Below are 21,972 nucleotides of genomic sequence, written 5' to 3'. Positions count from 1 at the left end.
GCCCAGACAGCTTACCGCCCAGAACACTCTTGCCCCACCTGGTCAGCTGCGCCCCATCTGGCATGCCCAGTCCCTCAAAAGTGCGTCCAAGGTCACAGAACCCCAAACCTTGGGCATGGCACCAGCCTTTCAGCGAATCATTCACTTGGCTCATTTGTCTCCTTCTTCCTTGGGTCCCAGTCACCAACTGGGAGGACAGAGGAGAACACTACTTGCGCTCCCCATCCCCCCGATCCCTTCAATATCTTTCCAAGAGACATAAAATCCTTTTTGATATTTTGGAGTTTCCTTGTCGCAGCATCATTTGATCCTACTTGAACAAGTAGGAAGGGGGGTAGTCTTTGGGACGCACCAGACTTGGTAGCCTTTTCGTAATATCATTAACTGATAAAGCTAATATATAGGTATAAAATAATCTGTAAATATACCTGTTACATATTGTCTTCAGTTTTCAATCTTGATTTGGGGAAAACAAACAAAAAAACCCCACAAGACAATAAGCTAAGTCTCCTAAATGCTTTTCAAAGTTGAGCTATGCCCTAAGTGACTACAGAGGGAATTGTCACTTTGGAGACTGTTAGTGTGAACCTTTCCAGTTACCTCAAATTATCATCTTGAATTGGTTTCCAGCTAGAGTTTATTCTTGTATGCTATTCAGTGGAATTTAACTTTCCTTTAATATTAGGAACCCTTTTTTTCCATTATGTATTAATAAGCAGTGAGGTCTTTCTAAAAGAAGAAACTTCTAAAAACTTCTAGTTTTTAGAAACTTCTAGTTTTTAGAAGTTTTTAGAAATTTCTAGAAACTTCTAGTTACTTCTAAAAAGCTAGAAAAACATAATGGAAATTTTTATGGCAGTGATTTTTTATAGCTTTTCAAGAGTGCTTGTCTCACATAATAACCTGGACATTCAAATAGCACCTGTATAAGAAGTTTTGCATGCTTTGTGAAGGCTAGATATCAAAATTGTCTTCTGAAGTGAGAGAACTTGAGATCAGCTCAAGGAATATGGCAAGTCCCAGTTCTTTTTTCATCTAGTTTTAAAATCTGTGGTAAGGAGCGATTTTGAAGGACTTTCATTCTTCTAAAAAGTACTGAGGGGTGTGATAAAGGCATTTCTAAGAACCAGTATCTTAAGAAGTTGTTTTTGTGTTTGTGTTTTTCTTTTTTTAAGCCCAGGATGCACTTTTCAGCATCACTTGAGTTTTGGATGGTGAACTGTCACGTTTTGTGTGACATAACAATAATTTCCCTTACAGAGAAGGTGCTTGCTTGCAAAGTCCTCGTGGAAGACTGAACTGAACTCTGAGGCAAGGCAGATGGTCATTACAAGCAGCTATATACATTTCTAAAACAGTTTCAAGGGTTGTGACCATTGCTTTGAATCAAACAAGTTTCAGGTGTGTCACATGCAGTAAAAGTTACTTGGGAAGAATTGCACAACTGACAAAAATTCATTGTTTCCTTTAGACTTGAGAAGCAAGCACTTTGCGTGGCAATTTATATGCTCTCTGTTAATAATGGTTACTTCAGCAGGTCAAAGGCATCATATTTTTTGATCTTAGAGAAGGGTTACTGGAAAAGAGGAAATCTTAGGAATGGGCAGATTTTTATCTGTATCCAACTGTGCACCTTATTGGAAATGGTTTGATCTTACTGGAACTCTTCATTTCTCTTACTATTCATAACAAAGTTCAGGGCATTCTAGTTCAGATTTTGTCCTAATTATTACAATTCCATGTTTGCAAACTGTATTGCATATTCTCAAAAGGAAGAGGAGGAAATTTAAAATGTATAGCAGACGAAGTAGTTAGCTTTGATTAGACAGTGATTGATAATGGAATGTAATGGGAATGTCATGTTATGCTTAAGCTTAAGCCTCAGTTTGTAGTACATTGTATTATTCAGGGTAGTTGTGGTTTTACTCAGCTGGGGAGCTAAACTCTTCCACAAATGCTCTCTCGCTCCCACTCCTCAAAAGAAGAGGGGGGGAAAGAAGAAAGTATAATAGAAAGAAAAAAAAAAAAAAAGCTCATGGGTTGAGATAAGGATAATTTAATTAAAGGGAAAAGAAACGGAAAAAAAAAATCAAAAACAAGCAAAGGCCGCATGGAAGTACAGAGAGAAGAAAAAAACCTTATTCTCTTATTAGACGAAACACTGGTGTGATACCAATGCTGTTCCAGCTACAAGTGCAGAGCACAGCACTGTATGGGCTTGTGGTGGTTTTACTGTGCTAGGCAGCTAAACACCACAACTGCTGCTGCAGGGAAAGTTAACATCCCAGCCAGACCCAGTACAGGGCTGCTGCAGGGAAAGCTAACTACATCTCAGCCAGACACGGTACAGTATTTTATCATCAGTAAAAACTCTGCAAGTATATTAAATGAAAGTTCAACAAAATAGAAGTTTTATATTTAAACTATTGTAATGCAGATGGACAATTTAGTATAGTGCACAAGTATTTTACTACTTTTTTTTTTTAATATTTTTAATTTTTTCCCCTGCAATTAGAAAGGGCATGGCTTTGCTGGTTGGTGATGCATTCTTCGGGGATGAGCATACCTGTTTTTTATTTTTATTTTTTTGGTCCCAGTTGAATAACTGTAGTGGTTGTTCTAAACTGTAGCTACAGTCTAATTGGGGGCATAGAAAAGTTGGATCCATGTGTTTTCAGTTAATCTGCTTCATTTGCTTGCAGAGGTTTATTATTATTATTATTATTATTATTATTATTATTTATTTATTTATTTATTTATTTATACAAAGGTCTTCATATTTGTCAAAGTAAGAGTAGGAAGTCTATGACTCATATTGAGTGCTAGCAGTTATAGTTAAATATGGAAGCTGAATCTCCTCCAGTTCCATGGCTCTGTGAATAGAATAATGATGACTGTTGCTTCCACTGATTGTATAGGAATAAATGCTTCTGTCATTATGGATACTTCTAACTTTGTTTAAAAAGACCATTCCGGTTGGAGATGATGTTACCCATTTCTTTTTTGCAAGATGCATTTAAAAAGGCTCAGGGATTATAAAAAAACCTATTCATTGTACATGTCAACTCTCTTCACAAAAGAAACTTTGTTTCTGACTTCAAAGTAATATATGAACAGGTTTAAAAGCCAAAGTAAAAACTGCAATGTGGAATAGCTTTGGAAAACTGGTAGACTTAAGTGTAGGCTTAATTCTTAGCAGATTTTAGTACAATTTCTGGGTTGATGATGCTCTTTTACTTTATGATGACTTTTATAGCTGTATATACTCTTGCTGTGTGGTTGTATGCATGGTAACTTGTTTTCCACATGGGTTTACTCATTCTAAAGAGGTTAATGTGGCAAGTTTTGACAGTAACAGAGCAAAAACTTTCCCTAATGTCAAGATTAGAAATGTTAGATGCAACTTTCTTTGGAGCCTTTGTAATCTAAAAGTCTGCCAACTTTTTATTTAAGATTAAAATGAAGAAAATGCTTTCTTTTAGAGGAGGAGTTAAAAAAATAGTGTTCTGTAATTTCTGAAAATATTAAATTATGTGGCTCAGTGTCTTGTTTACACTTTTCATCTATGGAATAGGTAACCTCAGATTTTGGGAAATACTTTATTATTTGGTTTAATAAAATGTGTTTTATGTCAGTCTTACTTCAGTGCCTGGTAAAATTATGAAGAAGATTATTCTGGGAGTTACTGAAAAGCACCTACAGGACAATGCAGTCATTGGTCAGAGCCAACGTGGGTTCACTAGGGGAAGGTCATGTCTAACAAACAATTTCCTTCTATGACAAGATCACCCAGCTAGTTGACCAAAGGAAGCCAGTCGATGTAATCTTTCTGGATTTCAGTAAAGCTTTTGGTACTGCCACTCACAATATCCTTCTGGACAAAATGACCAGAATACAGTTAGGTAAAAGCATAATAAGATGGATGAACAATTGGCTGATGGATTGGGCCCAGAGGGTTCTTGTAAATGGGGTTACATCAGGATGGTGACCTATCACTAGTGGGGTTTCCCAGGGCTCCATTTTAGGACCAGTCCTCTTCAATGTTTTCATAAACAATTTGGATGTAGGAGTTGAAGGTTTTTTGACTGAGTTAGTGGACGATACCAAATTGGGTGGAGCTGTTGACTCCACTGAGGGTAGTGAGACCTTGCAGAGAGATCTGGACAAATTAGAGAGCTGGTCAATCACCAGCAATATGAAGCTTAACAAGAGCAAGTGTCAGATTCTGCGCCTGGGATGGGGCAACCCTGGCTATATGTTCAGACCGGGGGACAAGATGCTGGAGATCAGCCCTGCAGAAAAGTATCTGGGGGTTTTGGTTGACAGCAAGCTGAACACGAGTCAGCAGTGTGCCTTGGCAGCCAGGAGGGCCAACCGTATCCTTGGGTGCATCAAGCATGTCATTACTAGCTGGTCGAGGGAAGTGATTGTCCCGCTCTACCCTGAGCTGGTGTGGCCTCACCTTGAGTACTCTGCACTTTTGGGTGCCACTGTATAAGAAAGATATAAAACTGTTAGAGATTGTCCAAAGGAGTTCTATGAAGATGGTGAAGGGTCTGGAGGGCAAGACGCATGAGGAGCGTCTGAAGTCACTTGGGTTGTTCAGCTTGAAGAAGACTGAGGGTAGACCTCATCGTGGTCTACAGCTTCCTCGCAAGGGAGGGGCAGGCGCTGATCTCTTCTCTCTGGTGACCAGTGATAGGACCCGAGGAAACGGCTTGAAGCTGTGACAGGGGCAGTTCAGGCTGGATATCAGGAAAAGGTTTTTCATCAAGAGGGTGGTCGGGCACTGGAATAAACTCCCCAGGGAAATGGTCACGGCACCGAACCTGTCAGAATTCAAGAAGCATTTGGACAACAGTTTCAGACACATGGTATGATTTTTTGGGCGGTCCTTTGGGGACCCAAGAGTTGGACTCGATGATCCTTGTGGGACCCTTCCAACTCAGATATTCTATGATTCTGTGTTGTGAAGTGGCTGAATTGTCTTTGGATTTATTTTGTTGTAGACAAAGTCAGGTTGTTTTGCCATATATAATGAAGATTACTGATAAAGAAAATAAAATATGTAGTCAGTTTGAGTACAATGACTTTTTTTAACCTTTATTTTTACTTTTTGCTCAGTTCCTAGGCAATATGCTTTTGATGTCCTTGCATGAGCAGAGGGTTGGACGTGATTACCTTGAGAGGGTCCCTTCCAACATCAACAGTTCTGTGATTTTTGGAGAAAAATAGTGATTTATGCAAAATTGTGGATCCACGAACATGCTAGTAGCCCTTTTATTCCTTCTTCCTCAAAGAGGTGGGGGTGGGGGGGAAGAGAGAGAAGGAAAAACAAGTATATGCAATGTCTCTGGTATATGATTTCCTGTATTTGTTGCTATGGATTATGTACCTATGTAGCGGAGAGTAGTTGCAGTGGCAACTTGATGGTAATATTTTTGTCCTGTCAAATTTAAGTAACTCGATTTCTGCTGTTCCTTGTGTTGCATACTGAAAAGGAAAGCTCTGCAGAAATACCTGCATGGCTGCAGACCGGATTTTATGGAGGAACAAGAATAATATATAAATCATGGATGCAAGGAAAATAATAAGCAGTTGGGGCAGGAGAGAGGCAGGTCAGAAAACAATAAGATGTTGTTTCCTCAGTTGCCTAAAAGCTGTGTTCATAAAAGTTTGGGGAAGTGTAACTGTCTTCCTTCTGGCTTGTCTTTGTGCTGTCCTCTGACTCAGCAGAAATCCCATTCTATAAGACCATGGGCATACCAACTGTAGTTACTGATTGTATGTATTTGTGGTGGTTTTACTCAGGTGGGCAGCCGAGCTCCACCACAACCACTCTCTCACTCCCCCTCTCCTCAAAGAGGAAGGGGGAGAAAATACAACACAGAGAACTCGAGGTTTGAGATAAGAAAGGTTTAATTAAAGGGAAAGGGAATGGGAGGAAAAAAAACAGAGACAAAAGAAGCAATCAGTCCGCGCGGAAGCACAGAGAGAGGAAAAATTATTCTCTACTTCCCATCAGCGAGCGGTGTTCGGCCACGTCCTGGGAAGCAGGGCCCCAAACACGTAGTGGTTGTTCAGGAGGAACAGCCCCCTCCCCCACGAGAGCCCCCCCTTTTATTGCTGAGTGTGACATCAGGTGTTATGGAATATCCCTTTGGTTGGTTTAGGTCAGCTGCCCCAGCAATGTCCCCTCCCCATCACTTGCCCACCCCCAGTCTGCTGGCTCTTGGGGGCTTGGAAGGAGTCCTGATGCTGTGCCAGCACTATGCAGCAATAGACACAACACTGGAGTGATATCAGTGCTGTTCCAGCTACGAGTGCAGAGTACAGCACTGTGTGGGCTGCTGCAGGGAAAAGGTGACTCCAGCTCAGACAGACCCAACACAACTTCCACCCCTTATTCCATAACATTTGTGTCACAATCAGGTACAGTTTAGTATATAGATGTTCTCATCACCATTGTTTTCTGTCCATTGAAGCATTTTTATGTCTGTACTTCTCTTTATTCTATAGGTCTTTTCCCAAAATGCTCATAAAAACTGTTGATGGTTTCGCCTTCATCTGTCAAAGTGGTCACTCAGGGCAGGCGAAGTTGGTTTTCTTGACACCAGCACCAGCTTAGCTCACATCAGTGTTGCACTTGCCCGGTTCCTTGCAAAGTTGACCTGTCATTGGTTCTGCAGTGTCCTCCTACAACACATAACTTGGATGACAGATTAATTTTCTCCCAGTGTTAAATCTCCTTGAGGCACACACTTGATATCCCCATCTTTCTGCATTACCCACCAGGTATACCCTGGTCCTTGGGCAAAGACAATCCCACGAGTGGGTTTGCCTTTTCCCGAGGCAGGGGCAACCCACACCGCCTTCCCCATCCACTTCCCCACACGCACTACACGGACTTTAGCTTCTCCCACAGTGTGTAGGGGTTTTGTTTCAGCAGGACCAGGACGGCTTTCAGACCCCCTGTTGTTAACTAGCCAAGTGGCCTCTGGTAGATTTATATCCCAATGTTTCCATGTCCCAGCACCCAATGCTCGCAGCATAGTTTTTAACAGTCCATTGTACCTCTCAACCTTCCCAGAGGCTTGTGGGTGATAAGGGATGTGAAACACCCATTCAATGCTATGTCTCTTGGCCCAGGAAGTGATCAAATTGTTTCGGAAGTGACTCCCATTGTCGGACTCTATTCTCTCCGGTGTACCATGTCGCCACAGCACTTGCCTTTCCAGGCCCAAGATAGTGTTTCGGGCCGTGGCATGGTTTACAGGGTATGTTTCCAGCCACCCAGTAGTTGCTTCTACCATGGTGAGTATGTACCGTTTGCCTTGGCGGGTTTGTGGAAGTGGTCCGATGTAGTCAATCTGCCAGGCCTCACCATATCGAAATCCAAGCCATCTCCCCCTGTTCCAGGGAGACTTTACCCTCATGGCTCGTTTAATTGCAGCACAGGTCTCACACTGATGGGTAACCTGTGTGATGGCCTCAATGGTCAGGTCCACCCCTCGATCACAAGCCCATCTATATGTGGCGTCCCTCCCCAGATGTCCTGATGTTTCATGAGCCCATCGAGCTACAAACAGTTCACCCTTACGTCCCCAGTCCAGGTCCACCTGAGCTATTTCAATTTTTGAAGCTCGATCTACTTCTTCGTTGTTCTGATGTTCTTCGGTAGCACGATTCTTAGGCATATGGGCATCTACATGACGTACCTTTACAGCCAGGTTTTCTACCCGGGCAGCAATATCTTGCCACAGGGTAGCAGCCCAGATAGGTTTACCTCTGCGCTGCCAGTTGTTCTGTTTCCATTGTTGCAGCCACCCCCATAGCGCATTTGCCACCATCCATGAGTCAGTGTAGAGATACAGTACCGGCCACTTTTCTCTTTCAGCAATTTCTAGGGCCAGTTGTATAGCTTTCACTTCTGCATACTGACTTGACTCACCTTCCCCTTCCATGGCCTCCACAACTTGTCGTGTGGGACTCCACACAGCAGCTTTCCACTTCCGATGGCTCCCTACCACACGGCAGGATCCATCAGTGAACAACACATATTGCTTTCTGTCTTCTGGCAACTCATTGTATGGTGGTGCCTCTTCAGCACGCGTTACTTCTTCTGCCGGTGCTCCGAAATCCCTGCCCTCTGGCCAGTCCATAATCTCTTCCAGGATTCCCGGGCGATTGGGTTTCCCCATTCGAGCCCGCTGTGTAATTAACGCTACCCATTTACTCCACGTAGCATCGGTTGCATGATGTGTAGTGGGGATTTTCTCTTTGAACATCCAATGTAACACAGGTAGCCGTGGGGCCAAGAGAAGTTGTGCTTCTGTACCAACAACTTCTGAAGCTGCTCTAATCCCCTCATATGCTGTTAATATTTCCTTTTCAGTTGGGGTGTAATTGGCTTCTGATCCTCGATAGGCCCGGCTCCAGAACCCCAAAGGTCGGCCTCGAGTTTCTCCTGGGGTCTTCTGCCAGAGGCTCCAGGTGAGCCCATGCTCCCCAGCTGCAGTGTACAGTATGTTTTGCACAGCTGGTCCAGTACGGACAGGCCCAAGGGCTACTGCACGAGCTATTTCTTGTTTGAGTTGTTCAAAGGCCTGTTGTTGCTCGGGGCCCCACTCGAAAGAGTTCCTCTTTCGAGTCACTCGATATAGAGGACTCACAAGCTGACTATAGCCTGGCACATGCATTCTCCAAAATCCCACAAGACCTAGGAAAGCTTGTGTTTCTTTTTTGCTAGTTGGCGGAGACATAACTGTTATTTTGTTGATCACATCCGTCGGAATGTGGCGACGTCCATCCTGCCATTTTACCCCCAAGAACTGGATTTCCTGTGCAGGTCCCTTGACTTTATTCTGTTTAATGGCAAATCCAGCTTTCAGAAGAATTTGAATTATTTTCTTCCCTTTCCCAAAAACTTCTTCTGCTGTGTTACCCCATACGATGATATCATCGATATACTGCAGGTGTTCAGGAGCGTTCCCCTGTTCCAGTGTCGTCTGGATCAGTCCATGGCAGATGGTAGGGCTGTGTTTCCACCCCTGGGGCAGTCGATTCCAAGTATACTGAATGCCCCTCCAAGTGAAAGCGAATTGTGGCCTGCATGCTGCTGCTAGAGGGATAGAGAAAAATGCATTAGCAATATCAATTGTAGCATACCACTTAGCTGCCTTTGACTCTAGTTCGTACTGGAGTTCTAGCATGTCTGGCACTGCTGCACTTAGTGGTGGTGTGACTTCATTCAGGCCCCGATAGTCCACTGTTAGCCTCCACTCGCCATTGGACTTCCGCACTGGCCATATAGGACTGTTAAAAGGTGAATGAGTCTTGCTGATCACTCCTTGGCTCTCCAGATGGTGAACTAACTCATGGATAGGAATCAGGGAGTCTCGGTTGGTGCGATATTGCCGCCGGTGCACAGTTGTAGTCGCAATTGGCACTTGCTGTTCTTCAATCCTCAGCAATCCTACATCAGAAGGGTCTTGTGAGAGATCAGGCAGGGTAGACAGCTGCTTAATCTTCTCTGTGCTCAAGGCAGCTATGCCAAAAGCCCACCGGTACCCTTTTGGATCCTTGAAGTACCCTTTCCTGAGGTAGTCTATGCCAAGGATACACGGAGCCTCTGGGCCAGTCACGATGGGGTGCTTTTGCCACTCATTCCCAGTTAGACTCACTTCAGCTTCCAATATGGTTAGCTGTTTGGATCCCCCCGTCACTCCAGAGATAGAGATGGGTTCTGCCCCTTGGTGGCCTGACCGCATTAGGGTACACTGTGCGCCTGTGTCCACTAAAGCTTTATATTTTTGCGGTTCCGGTGTGCCAGGCCATCGAATCCACACAGACCAATAAATCCGGTTGTCCCTCTCCTCTACCTGGCCAGAGGCAGGGCCCCACTAATCCTGGTCGGAGTATATATCAATTATTTCTTCCAAACGTGAAGCAGAAATCTCTTCATCAGGGTCAGGAGTAATACTATTCCTTCTACTGCCTCTGGGGGACTGTTCAACAGAAACTGGGGCAGCAATCTTCCTAGGGGCCCTCTTTGTTGCTGTTGTATCTTTCCGTAGCTCACGTACCCGAGCAGCTAGGGCCGAGGTCGGTTCACCATCCCACTTCCTCATATCTTCCCCGTGGTCACGTAAATAAAACCACAAGGTACCTCGCGGTGTGCATCCCGGATTCTCCCTTGTTTGAGCCGGGGACTGCTGGCGCTTGATGGCCGAAAGATTTTTCCGTTTAGGTGAGGACGAAGCTATGTGTTCATCTAACCGTTGGGACAGTTTCTCCACAGCTGAAATGCAGCCCCGTACTGGGGGAGAGAGATTTTCTTCATATTTATGAAGCTGGTTGGACACGGTATCCACAGTTGGCCCCATCCCCTCGTCCCAACCCATGACTGCCAGTGTGCTGGCATGTGTTGGGGGTGCAGCTCGTACAAACTTCCGCCACATGGACGCTGTGCATTGCACTTCATCGGGGTCTTTAGGTGCCTGGGCGTTGTTTAAATCACTATAAAGCATCTCCAGCACAGCTAATTCCCGCAGCTGCTGGAGGCCCTTATCCATAGTGGTCCATTTGTTTACTTGGTAGACAATATCCTCTTTGTGGGGATACCTTTCTTTCACTGCTGTTAGGATTCGCCTCCAGAGGCTGATAACTTGTGCCTCTCTTCCAATTACTCTATCAATGAGTCTTTCTCTAGAAAGGGATCCCAGCTGCTTGGCTTCGTTGCCTTCTAGCTGTTGGGTATTGGCCCCACTATCCCAGCATCGAAGCAGCCAAGTGAGGATGTGCTCACCTGGATGGCGACTGAAGTCTTTCCGTATTTCTCGCAGCTCACTCAGAGATAGAGACCGAGTAGTTTCTGATTCATCTATGATTTCAGTCTCTTCTTCGCGATGTTGCCGTGATAACGCTGCTTTAGAGCCACTTGCCTTTTCCTCTTCTCCCTCATCCGTAGAAGGAGCTTCTTCCCTTACTAAACGACCTGATCTCCGTTTCCACTGTTTCGTCTTTACTACAGGGGCGACTGATACCATAGATGGTCGGTCCTCTAGGGTGGTCACAGTGTGTGCTGTCTCATTATCAAATTCAGGAACCTCCCTATCCCCTTGAGGGTGCTGGGCAATGTTAATTGACATCTGATAGGCGTAAGCCAGACTCCAGCAGAGTGCAGCCAGCTGGTGGAGTTCTCTAGTATTGCCAGGGTCAGGGCATACGTCTTTCAAACATTCCACCAGTTTTCTTGGATTTTGTACTTGTTCAGGGGTGAAATTTAGAACCATTGGAGGAGAAAACCGTGATAGGTACCTGCCCAAATCCCCCCACACACCTTGCCACCCACAACTTTGTCTGGGGACAGGTCCTTGAATAATATTCTTAATAAATTGCTTTACTTTGGGGAAGATGACAAACGCTAGACCTAGTGATAGGAGGATAATATCTGACCAGGGGTATCCAAGATACTGAAAGGCTGCTGTAATTAGCCCACAGGGAGAAAAGTAGAAGGCACTGTAATTCCTAATATTTTCAATAAGATAATCTCCAGGAGACCAGGAGGATAACAATGCCGGGTTTGAATACCAAACAAAACTGAAGGCCAGTATGTTACAGCACAACATGATAAAAAAAACAAGCACAGACTTCAACACTTTCTCCGATCGGATGTAAAGGAAAAAAGAAAACAGAGAGTGGGCTATATACAACATATCCACACAGAAAAGTATTACCAGAAAACCGAGCATTATGACTACCAATATGTTAGTTGTAAATACTTCAATCAATGCTATTGTTATCTCAACCCTCGAGCCCCACGTTGGGCGCCAAAAAGGACTGTGGTGGTTTTACTCAGGTGGGCAGCCGAGCTCCACCACAACCGCTCTCTCACTCCCCCTCTCCTCAAAGAGGAAGGGGGAGAAAATACAACACAGAGAACTCGAGGTTTGAGATAAGAAAGGTTTAATTAAAGGGAAAGGGAATGGGAGGAAAAAAAACAGAGACAAAAGAAGCAATCAGTCCGCGCGGAAGCACAGAGAGAGGAAAAATTATTCTCTACTTCCCATCAGCGAGCGGTGTTCGGCCACGTCCTGGGAAGCAGGGCCCCAAACACGTAGTGGTTGTTCAGGAGGAACAGCCCCCTCCCCCACGAGAGCCCCCCCTTTTATTGCTGAGTGTGACATCAGGTGTTATGGAATATCCCTTTGGTTGGTTTAGGTCAGCTGCCCCAGCAATGTCCCCTCCCCATCACTTGCCCACCCCCAGTCTGCTGGCTCTTGGGGGCTTGGAAGGAGTCCTGATGCTGTGCCAGCACTATGCAGCAATAGACACAACACTGGAGTGATATCAGTGCTGTTCCAGCTACGAGTGCAGAGTACAGCACTGTGTGGGCTGCTGCAGGGAAAAGGTGACTCCAGCTCAGACAGACCCAACACAGTATTTAAGCTTATTCTTCATTCCAGTTTCTTCTCCTGTCTCTGTACATGTGTATGCATGTACACGTGTGCACTTGTCTGAGAGGCTAAGTTTCAGCTTTCCAGCCCTGTGACTCTGTCACACCCTTGGGTATTGTGAAAGATGGCTGGAGAAGCATAGACCTAAAAGAGCAGAACATAACCAGACTAGAAGTAAGTAAGTTTCTTAGACTGTAAGAAACTTACTTCACAGTAAGTTTCATAGACTGAAGTAAGCACTTTGGCCTTCTTTTCTCTTTGTGCATTCTGGAATTGCTATGGAAGTAGGAGGTAGCTGTTACAGAAGTGTTGTGTTCAGTGTTTTTCAAAATAGTCTGCAAATGAAATGAAAAAAATGTGTTTGTCACTGAAAACAGACAAAAGCTTCAGTTGATGCAAATTTTACTGATAAGGGGCATGAAAGCAAGTAATGTATTCAGTTCAGGAGTTTTCTTATAATATGCTTGGTATCACTGTTTATCGATATATACATTTAGCACAGTTCCTCAAAGGAAAAGTTTCTCAGTTATTTTGTGTGTTATGAATTAAGGTTCTGCTTTGCTCTTTTAAGTAGGAAAAAAAAACAACGCTATTGATCACCCACAATCAAATCTCTTTATATGACCTACAGTGTTTAACTTGGTCTCACCTTGATTTTTGACATTGTTCTCCCTCAAGATCAACAGTGGTTCAATCTTGAAATATCATTGTGAATCTTCTATTTTATTTGTTCTACTCACTTCTATTCTATTTAAGTTTATACCAGAAGTTATGAAAGAAATTTACAATGTGAAACTTAAGATTTTTCCTTATTCTCCTTATTATTTCCTTATTTCCTTATTATTGAAAAAGGAATACAGAGAAATCGTCCAAGCAGTCAGGGATCAGGTTAGGAAAGATAAAGCCAAGATAGAATTAAATTTGTCCAGGGACATCAAGGGCAACAAGTAAGGCTTCTTTGGATATGTCAGTCGTAAAAGGAAGACTACGGAAATTGTGGACCCACAATTGTGGGAAACCTGGTCACCTGGGATATAGAGAAGGCTGAGGTACTCAATGACTTTTTTGCCTCAGTCTTCAATAACAAGAGCTCCAGCCACATAGCCCAGGCCCCAGAAGGCAAAGACAGGGACTGGGAGAATGATGAACTGCCCACTGTAGGAGAAGATCATGTTCGAGACCGTCTAAGGAACCTGAAGTGCTGGCCTACTGATCCCTTTTAATTGCTCTTGCTCTTACACTGTTCACTTACCTCTATATAATATCAGCTTTTGCTTGTGTGTCTGAGCAAGAAAAACTGCTGTGCTCACTAAAAACAGCGTAATTACAGATGTACTTTGTTAGCTGCAATAAAAATTGCATATGGAATATGTAGTGTGGATGGGAGATAAAATGTATGAACTACTAAAGTATTTGGGGGTTTTCCCTTTGTGAATTTCTCAGCTGTGCTTAATATCATGACTGCTTCCAAGCAAAGTTAGGATTTTACAGTTTAATTCTATGTTTGCTTCTAAAGGACAAAAAGAATTCAGGAGCTCTCAGTAGGAGAGCCTTCATGTCTTTGACATGAAGGGAGAGGCTCATAAAGGGGATATTTATGGTTTAAGTATAAAAAGATGCAAAAGGAGCAGTAATAAACTCCCCAAATATATGAATTCTCCATGACAGAAGTTCCATCTGCTTTATTTTGCAGAGGTGATGAACATAACTAGCCTAAGGTATTTCATGTCTAATAGCTCTTAAAGTTATTGTGCATGCAGAAATAATGTGTGTTTTTTACGAATCAACTTTTTAAAACATCAGTTCTTTGGTTTAGGTTGTTGATTACGAAGTAAGACTTGATCTTGTATGGCTTCTTAAATGAGGAGGATCCAGTAGTATCTTTTTTTTGGAACCAGATGCGAGATTTCTGTTCCATTCACTTAATTTTTTAATTCCCATGTGTTAAGATAACTGATTTGCCTAATAGTAAGGCTCTTCAAACAGACTGTTTTGCCTTACTTCTCTAATGAAATAGCAGGAAATTCACTTTCCTAGGGAACAGTATTGGTTATTTACATAGCTCTGCTGGTATACTGGGTATTTTCCATGAAAATAAATATCTGTGGGATTTACATTTTCCTCTTTGGCTGCAGTAAGCTACACTTGTTAATCATTAAACACTTCATAAATATAATTTGGTTTTCTGCAATTTTTTGGGACATGTTTTATTGCCTGAATGAATAGACTTTTAATTGGTGCTTAAATATTTGTTTATGAAGGACTTGATATTGGCTTCTTTTAAAGAGTTCTTAGTTTGAAAGCACCTGAATTATTTAAGATGTTATTTTTAAGTGCAGAACGCTGCTATATAAGTGCTTTTTAGTTTTTCTATAAATTAAAAAGAACAAATGGGAAAAGTTTTCTGTGTTTAAAAGAAGGAAATGGCTGTAATAGAAAAAGGTCCTAACGCTGTTAGGGACCTATTCCTTCTTTTCAGGAAAGTGTTCTAATGAATTTTCAACATTTCCTGCTGGACATTTATGTAATGTAGATCAGGGAAGCTGCATACTACCCATAGGTATTTGTTGCATATGGCTTTGGGCTTTGTCTGTTTGTTTGTGGGTGTTTTTTTTTTTGTTTTGTTTTTGTTTTTTTTTGAGGGGGTGGGGTGTTGTGTGTGTTTGATTGTGTCAGTTCCCCTATCCTGCCAGGAGGAGTTATTACAGGTGTAAAGCACAATTATATTTTGTTAGTTTACTCTGGTAGAAACTGTGCATGTGCTCTTGCATTGATGGCCATCTTTCCTTGAATTCACAGATCTCTTACACTCCGGATGCTTCTGCCACATTTACTAGTGTTTGTTGCCATTTACTTCGGTGTCACTGCCACTAGCAGCATGTGGGCAGTACAGGCTTAAGTGTTGTTGTTATTTATTAGGGTGGTGGCAGTAGCCACAGAGGAAGAAAGCTGGTTACTACATATATATATATGATATATATTTATATATTTCTATTGTAAGTTGCTTTTGGATGCGGAACAACCTTTAATCTTTCACTTGCTTTGTCAGCATCACTTAGATTCTATCGGTTGTTCGCTTTATGAACCAAAGATGGATTTCAGTAGTACACTGAATTTCATCTGGTTTTGTGCTTCTGGGATTCCTGTATCTGTATCTTTCAAGTTTTATTTTATTTTATTTGTAGCTAATATTGTAGAAGGTGAAAGTATTCTGTATGTAATGTGAATGTCTTGGTTTTATACATGCTACTGTGTTTGTGTGGGCTTTTATCATTAATAATGAGTCTTCTGGATTCCTCCTCCGCACCGATCCCCCATTTGGTTGTAAAAATTAGGTTCATATCAGGTGGCTCTATAGCTTCTTGCATTACTATTTTAACCTTAAGACAGCTCCATCAGTGATTAATTGCTGTTCACTTCTAATGCTGACTTTGCTAAGACTGAGTTAATGCTAAGAAAATTTATATTGTGAATGTATGTGCTTTTTTTTTCTCATGTAACGTGTTAAACTACATTTTGTCAACCATATCTCCTTCCTTAATATATTTTAAAACCATTTAGCTGTGGAAACTTTTAAAAGAATTGCTGTTATTGTATTAAACTATAGCTCTGGTTTGGAAACCAGAAATGTACCCTCTTGTGGGTGTATATGTATTATTTACTCTGTTGCAGTATCTTATTTGCATGAAAACTAGAGGATATGCATTCATGCTATTTCTGCCTCTCCCCTCATTTCTGAAGTGATTTTTTTTTCTTAGGATCTAGCTTATAGACTGATAACTAGGAAGGATTCATATATACATAGTAACTAACGAGAAAAGTAGGTTATTGCAAAATGTGGAAGTTTAAAACTACCTATGACACAAGCATTGTTAAATTTATAATAGTATACTTGATGATTTAAGAGAAAATCTCCACTGTTCACTTAAATTATAAAATAGTTAATACATTAGTTGTAATGGTTTTGTTCTGAGTGTGCAGCTGCAGAAATTAGCTTTAATCATGGTGCTTTAGTTAAATCAGTATGATGCTGCCCCAGTTTTTCAGACCTGTTCACCCGGGATATGGGGAAAGCTGAGGTACTCAATGACTTTTTTGCCTCAGTCTTCACTAACAAGCTCCAGCCATGTAGCTGGGCTCCAGAAGGCAAAGACAGGGACTGGGAGAATGATGAACTGCCCGCTGTAGGAGAAGATCATGTTTGAGACCGTCTAAGGAACCTGAAGGTGCACAAGTCCATGGGACCTAATGAGGTGCATCTGCAGGTCTTGAGGGAACTGGTGGATGAAGTTGCAAAGCCACTATCCATCATATTTGAGAAGTCGTGGCAGTCCGGCAAAGTTCCCACTAACTGGAAGAGAAGAAACATAACCCCCATTTTTAAAAAGGGAAAAAAAGGAAGACCCCGGGAACTACAGGCCAGTCCGTCTCACCTCTGTGCCTGGCAAGATCATGGAGCAGATCCTCCTGGAAACTATGCTAAGGCAGATGGAAAATAAGGAGGTGATTGGTGACAGCCAATATGGCTTCACTAAGGGCAGATTGTGCCTGACAAATCTGGTGGCCTTCTACGATGGGGTTACAGCGTTGGTGGATAGGGGAAGAGCAACTGACATCATCTACCTGGATTTGTGCAAAGCATTTGACCCCAACAATATCCTTATCTCTGAATTGGAGAGACATGGATTTGACGTATGGACCGCTTGGTGGGTAAGGAATTGGCTGGATGGTTGCACTCAAAGAGTTGGGATCCATGGCTCAATGTCCACAGGTGGAGACCAGTGACAAGTGGTGTTCCTCAGGGATCGGTACTGGGACCGTCGCTGATTAACATCTTTGTTAATGACATGGCCAGTGAGATTGAGTGCACCCTCAGGAAGTTTGCAGATGACACCAAGCTCTGTGGTGCGGTTGACACACTGGTGGGAAGGGATGCCATCCAGAGGGACCTGGACAGGCTTGAGAGGTGGGCCTGTGTGAACCTCATGAAATTCAGCAAGGCCAAGTGCAATGCCCTGCACCTGGGCCAGGGCAATCCCAAGCACAAATACAGGCTGGGTGGAGAATGCATTGAGAGCAGCCCTGAGGAGAAGGTCCTGGGGGTGTTGGTGGACTAGATGCTCAACATGCATCTCCTTCTATGACCAGGTAACCCATCTGGTAGATGAGGGAAAGCCTGCTGATTTAGTCTACCTAGACTTCTACAAGGCCTTTGACACGGTTTCCCCCAGTATTCTCCTGGAGAAGCTGGCAGCCCATGGCTTGGACAGCTACACCCTTAGCTGGGTTAAAAACTGGCTGGATAGCCAGGCCCAGAGAGTGGCAGTGAAAGGAGTGAAATCCAGCTGGCGAACGGTCACAAATGGTTTGCCTCAGGGGTTGGCATTGGGGCCCATTCTTTTTAATATCTTTATTGATGATTTTGATGAGGGAATTGAGTGCACCCTCAGTACGTTTCCAGACGACACCAAGTTGGGGGGAAGTGTCTATCTGTCAGAGGGTAGGAAGAACCTGTAAAGGGACCTGGACAGGTTGGGTCAATGGGCAGAGGCCAATGGGATGAGGTTCAACATGGCTCAGTACTGGGTCCTGCACTTTGGCCACCACAACCCCATTCAGCACTACAGGCTTGGGGTAGAGTGGCTGGAAAGTTGTGCAGAGTAAAAGGATCTGGGGGTGCTGATTGATGCTTGCCTGAACATGAGCCAGCAGTGTGCCCAGGTGGCCAAGAAGGCCAACAGCATCCTGGCTTGTATCAGGAATAGTGTAGCTAGCAGGACCAGGGAGGTGATTGTCCCCCTGTACTCTGCTCTGGTGAGACCACACCTCAAGCACTGTGTTCAGTTTTGGGCCCCTCACTACAATAAGGACATCGCGGCCCTGGAACATGTCTGTCCAGAGAAGGGCTATGTAGCCGGTGAAGGGCCTGGAACACAGGTCCTATGAGGAGCGGCTGAGGGAACTGGGGTTGTTTAGTCTGGAGAAGAGGAGGCTCAGGAGAGACCTTATTGCTCTTTCCAACTACCTCAAAGGAAGTTGTGGGGAGCTGGTGTTCAGCCTCTTCTCACAGATAACCAGTGATAGGACTAGAGGGAATAGCTTCAGCTTGTGCTGGGTAGGTTTAGGTTGGAAATTAGGAGAAAATTCTTCTCAGAAAGAGTAGTCAGGCATTGGAATGGATTTCCCAGGGGGGTGGTGGAGTCACCATCCCTGGGGGTGTTTAAGTAGTGGTTGGACGTGGTGCTTAGGGACATGGTTTAGTGGGTGACGTCGGGGTAGTAGGGTGATGGTTGGACCAGATGATCTTGGAGGTCTTTTCCAACCTTGATGATTCTATGATTCTACTACTACTCTTAGTAGAAGGCTGTTCCAGAAAGTGGCTACTCCAGAAAGTGATGGTGAGATTCTGTTTCATTTTTCTTCTTGTTTGCATTCATGCATTCATTTATTTTTCGTGTTAGCATTGGCCTTTAGCATTCCTTCCTTTCAGCCTTCTTTGATTGCCATATAGAAAGCAATCACATTCTGTCTTGACCTTGGTTTTGTTAGCTAAACAAACTAACCTGTTCTTCTCTCCTCGTATAAAGAATGCTCTTCCCCTGACCATCCTAGCTTGATACATTCTCAGGTCTGTACCTTGCCATTTTGGGTTTGTTATCATGTGTCTGTGGAGAAGGTTTCTGATTTGAGTGTCTGGTTTTGGAGGAATTTTTCCCATTGAATATCTATATAATTTAATTATTGCAGCAGTAATACTGGAAAAGAACTTGTGTTAATATTGACTACATCTGATGGTTATACCTTCCCCAGGCTATTAAGAATTGAAAATACTAAGATTTTTTTTTTCTTGCCTCAGTGCTGCATACAGGATTTCCAATAATGCTGTCTACTGACATAGCTTTAGTCAGTTTTGATGCAGTTTCAGTTGGGATAAGTGGATTATCAGACATGGCCTTTCTATTGTATGTATAATTTAAGTGTTAGTAGGTCTTTTGTGTTTGCTGTTGCAGACTCATCATGGGAAAAGTTAAGTTATGGGTTTGTAGGATTCTTTTTGGTTTGTTTTTTAAAGAATTGCTTATTTAGGCAACTAAGAAACTACTAAAATCCTGTGTATATTTGAAGGGATGCAAGACAGACTTCTGATGGCTCTTGAACAGGAGACCTTTAGTGCCCTTTGTCACTACTACATATACTTTCCCCATAGCCCCACGCGCTGTCCACACTCCCGAATCTGTCATACAATTTGTTAGAGACCCTCAGACACACGCCTTGAGCCAGCTAGCAATTGGCCACTGCCCAAAGCTCATCTTTAACACTGTAGCCAATTTACTTTATCTCAACCTTGCTCAAGTTTTTGTTTCTACTGCTTGTTTCCTCATTATCTCTAATTCAGGGATGTGTGAAACAGCACAGAGCCACCTGCAAATTACTTTCCCACATATATCTGTGTTTGTTTCAGGTAAAGAACCTTGACTATTATTTGAAACTGCTCTGGCTGTATGAAGTCTGTTTTCTCCTGGTTAAAAAAAAAAAAAAAAGAGAAAAACAAAACAAAACAAAACACCACAAAACACACAGTTAAGAAACACACAGGTTAAGAAAACTGTCTGCAGCAGTTAGCTAAGTTAGCTAAGTTTCTACATCTGTAATGTACTATATTTTTAATAAACAAATGTAATTTAGAGGTAAGAATGAGACCATGGCAGGTGTAGCAAAGGAAGTCCACTCACTGTCCTATTTAACCTCAGCGTTGGTATTTTTTTCTTCAAATAATTCAGTTATGTGTAGATAAGGAAACTGAAAAGTTAACTTCAGTGGTTCATGAAAACTTTAAATAGGAAGACTGATAACATTAAGTTTCCTTGTCTTGCTTGGAACAGTATGTATTTATTAGCAGTGGTGTCCTATATAAGAAAGAATGAGATAAAAATTAGTAAGGAAATGACAGTGTTTTTTTGGTTTATATGTATTGTGAATGTAATTCTCAAAAATATTGATTTGTAAAGTAAGTGTAAGCAAATCACGATTTCAGCATCTTCAGCAGGCAACATAAATGCTTATGGAAGAATTCTTACTCTTTCACAAACTGTTAGCACAGGTGCCTATCTATAGTAGGCAGATGTATACAAAATCAAGTTCCTTTCCTTTATTTTGTTTGTCTTTAGACAATATCATGCTCAATTTTTGTCATTTCATTAGTATAACAATAGTGGATTGTAATGTGTGATCTTTGTAAATTTTGTTTTCTTGCAACTGCAGTTGAAATTATTGTGACAACTTTTTTTTTTTTAAACTATATCTTTAGTAGATATCTTTACAATTAGTGAAAACTGAATGAATGCATACTTATTAATTAGTTGAATATAAAATGTACCATTTTACAGGAAATAAACAAGCTAGTTTAGTGGGACTAAAACTTTTCTTTTTGTGGAATGGGGGATACAGTTCCTAGCAGTAGTTTTACCAGAGAGTGTTTAATATTAAATAGAGATCTTCAGATTAATTTTGAAATAGATACTTATTTTAAAATACATGAAGATTTTGTATTTGTCACATTGTTTCCTTGATTTTTACATCTGTATATTATTCCTTTTATTTTTGCTAGCCACCTCTTGTATGAAAAATACTTCCTTCTCCAAACTTGGCAGGTGAACGTAGCTAATTACTTAAACTGGTTATGGATTAAGTGCTCTCCACAGCAGTATGAATCAACAGAAGTTCTGCTACCAATTTTTTAGTTTTTATTTTTTCTTTCAAAATAAGGTATAAAATTCATTAACTTGTTTTAATTGTCTTTGTACCTTTAATATCCAGACACTGACTATTGGTTTAGTACTGTATAACCCAAGAAAATTTCTTGTTTGCCTTATCTTGCATCATTTTTGATTAAGGACTCTGCTTCTTAGACCAGAAGTTTGCCTTTTGATTTCTTAATGCCATTTGATATTTAAATTCTACATTGTTCTACTTACTCTTGACAAAATGTACTTAGTATGCAGCTGAGGTTATGTCCTGCATTTCATTTATCATTTATATTACTGAATTTAAAAATCTTTTAAATAGACAATGTTGTCATTTGTTTTTGTTCTTTATAGTGCTTGGGAGATGGGAAGTAATGATAGCTGGCACCTGAACTAAAATATCTGTGAAGGCACTACCATCCCAGAACTTCAGGATGAATGGGGATATGCCTCATGTTCCCATCACTACTCTTGCAGGCATTGCTAGTCTTACAGACCGTAAGTACTCTTCTTCTTTTGATCTTTGTTATGTTGCTTTCTACTTTTTTTTTTTTTTTTCTTTCCTGAAGCTATTTCTAATGGTTTAGTTAAAACCTTTATCTTGGAGCTGTAATCAGCCTGGGAAGTCAGTCATCTTGTTTTCTTGGACCCATGAAAGTGATTTATCTGTATAGATAACTTTTTGGCCTCTTCTGGCTTATACTTCTCTTGTCTATATAACCCTGCCAATCATCTGGTCAAGACTTCTTATTTTATATACTTCCTTCTTA

The 21,972-nt window shown here is 42.0% G+C and overlaps 1 protein-coding gene across 3 annotated transcripts in view; it reads left to right on the top strand.

Annotated features, from left to right (window-relative positions):
* Positions 1-21,972, top strand: part of LOC309889409 (nipped-B-like protein) — a 192,859-nt gene that overhangs the window by 52,470 nt on the left and 118,417 nt on the right. For 2 of the 3 annotated variants that reach the window (XM_082782224.1, XM_082782225.1), the window contains exon 1: positions 21,506-21,700. In XM_082782224.1, the coding sequence (XP_082638350.1) occupies positions 21,637-21,700 (64 nt within the window). In that variant the 5' untranslated portion in view covers positions 21,506-21,636. Of the gene's footprint in view, positions 1-21,505; positions 21,701-21,972 lie in introns of those variants that run through there. The other variant, XM_082782223.1, reaches the window with a different exon arrangement.

The sequence above is a fragment of the Aythya marila genome (assembly GCF_965140915.1).
Source record: "Aythya marila genome assembly, chromosome: W".
Classification (NCBI taxonomy): domain Eukaryota; kingdom Metazoa; phylum Chordata; class Aves; order Anseriformes; family Anatidae; genus Aythya; species Aythya marila.
This window is presented reverse-complemented; position numbering and strand designations above follow the sequence as displayed.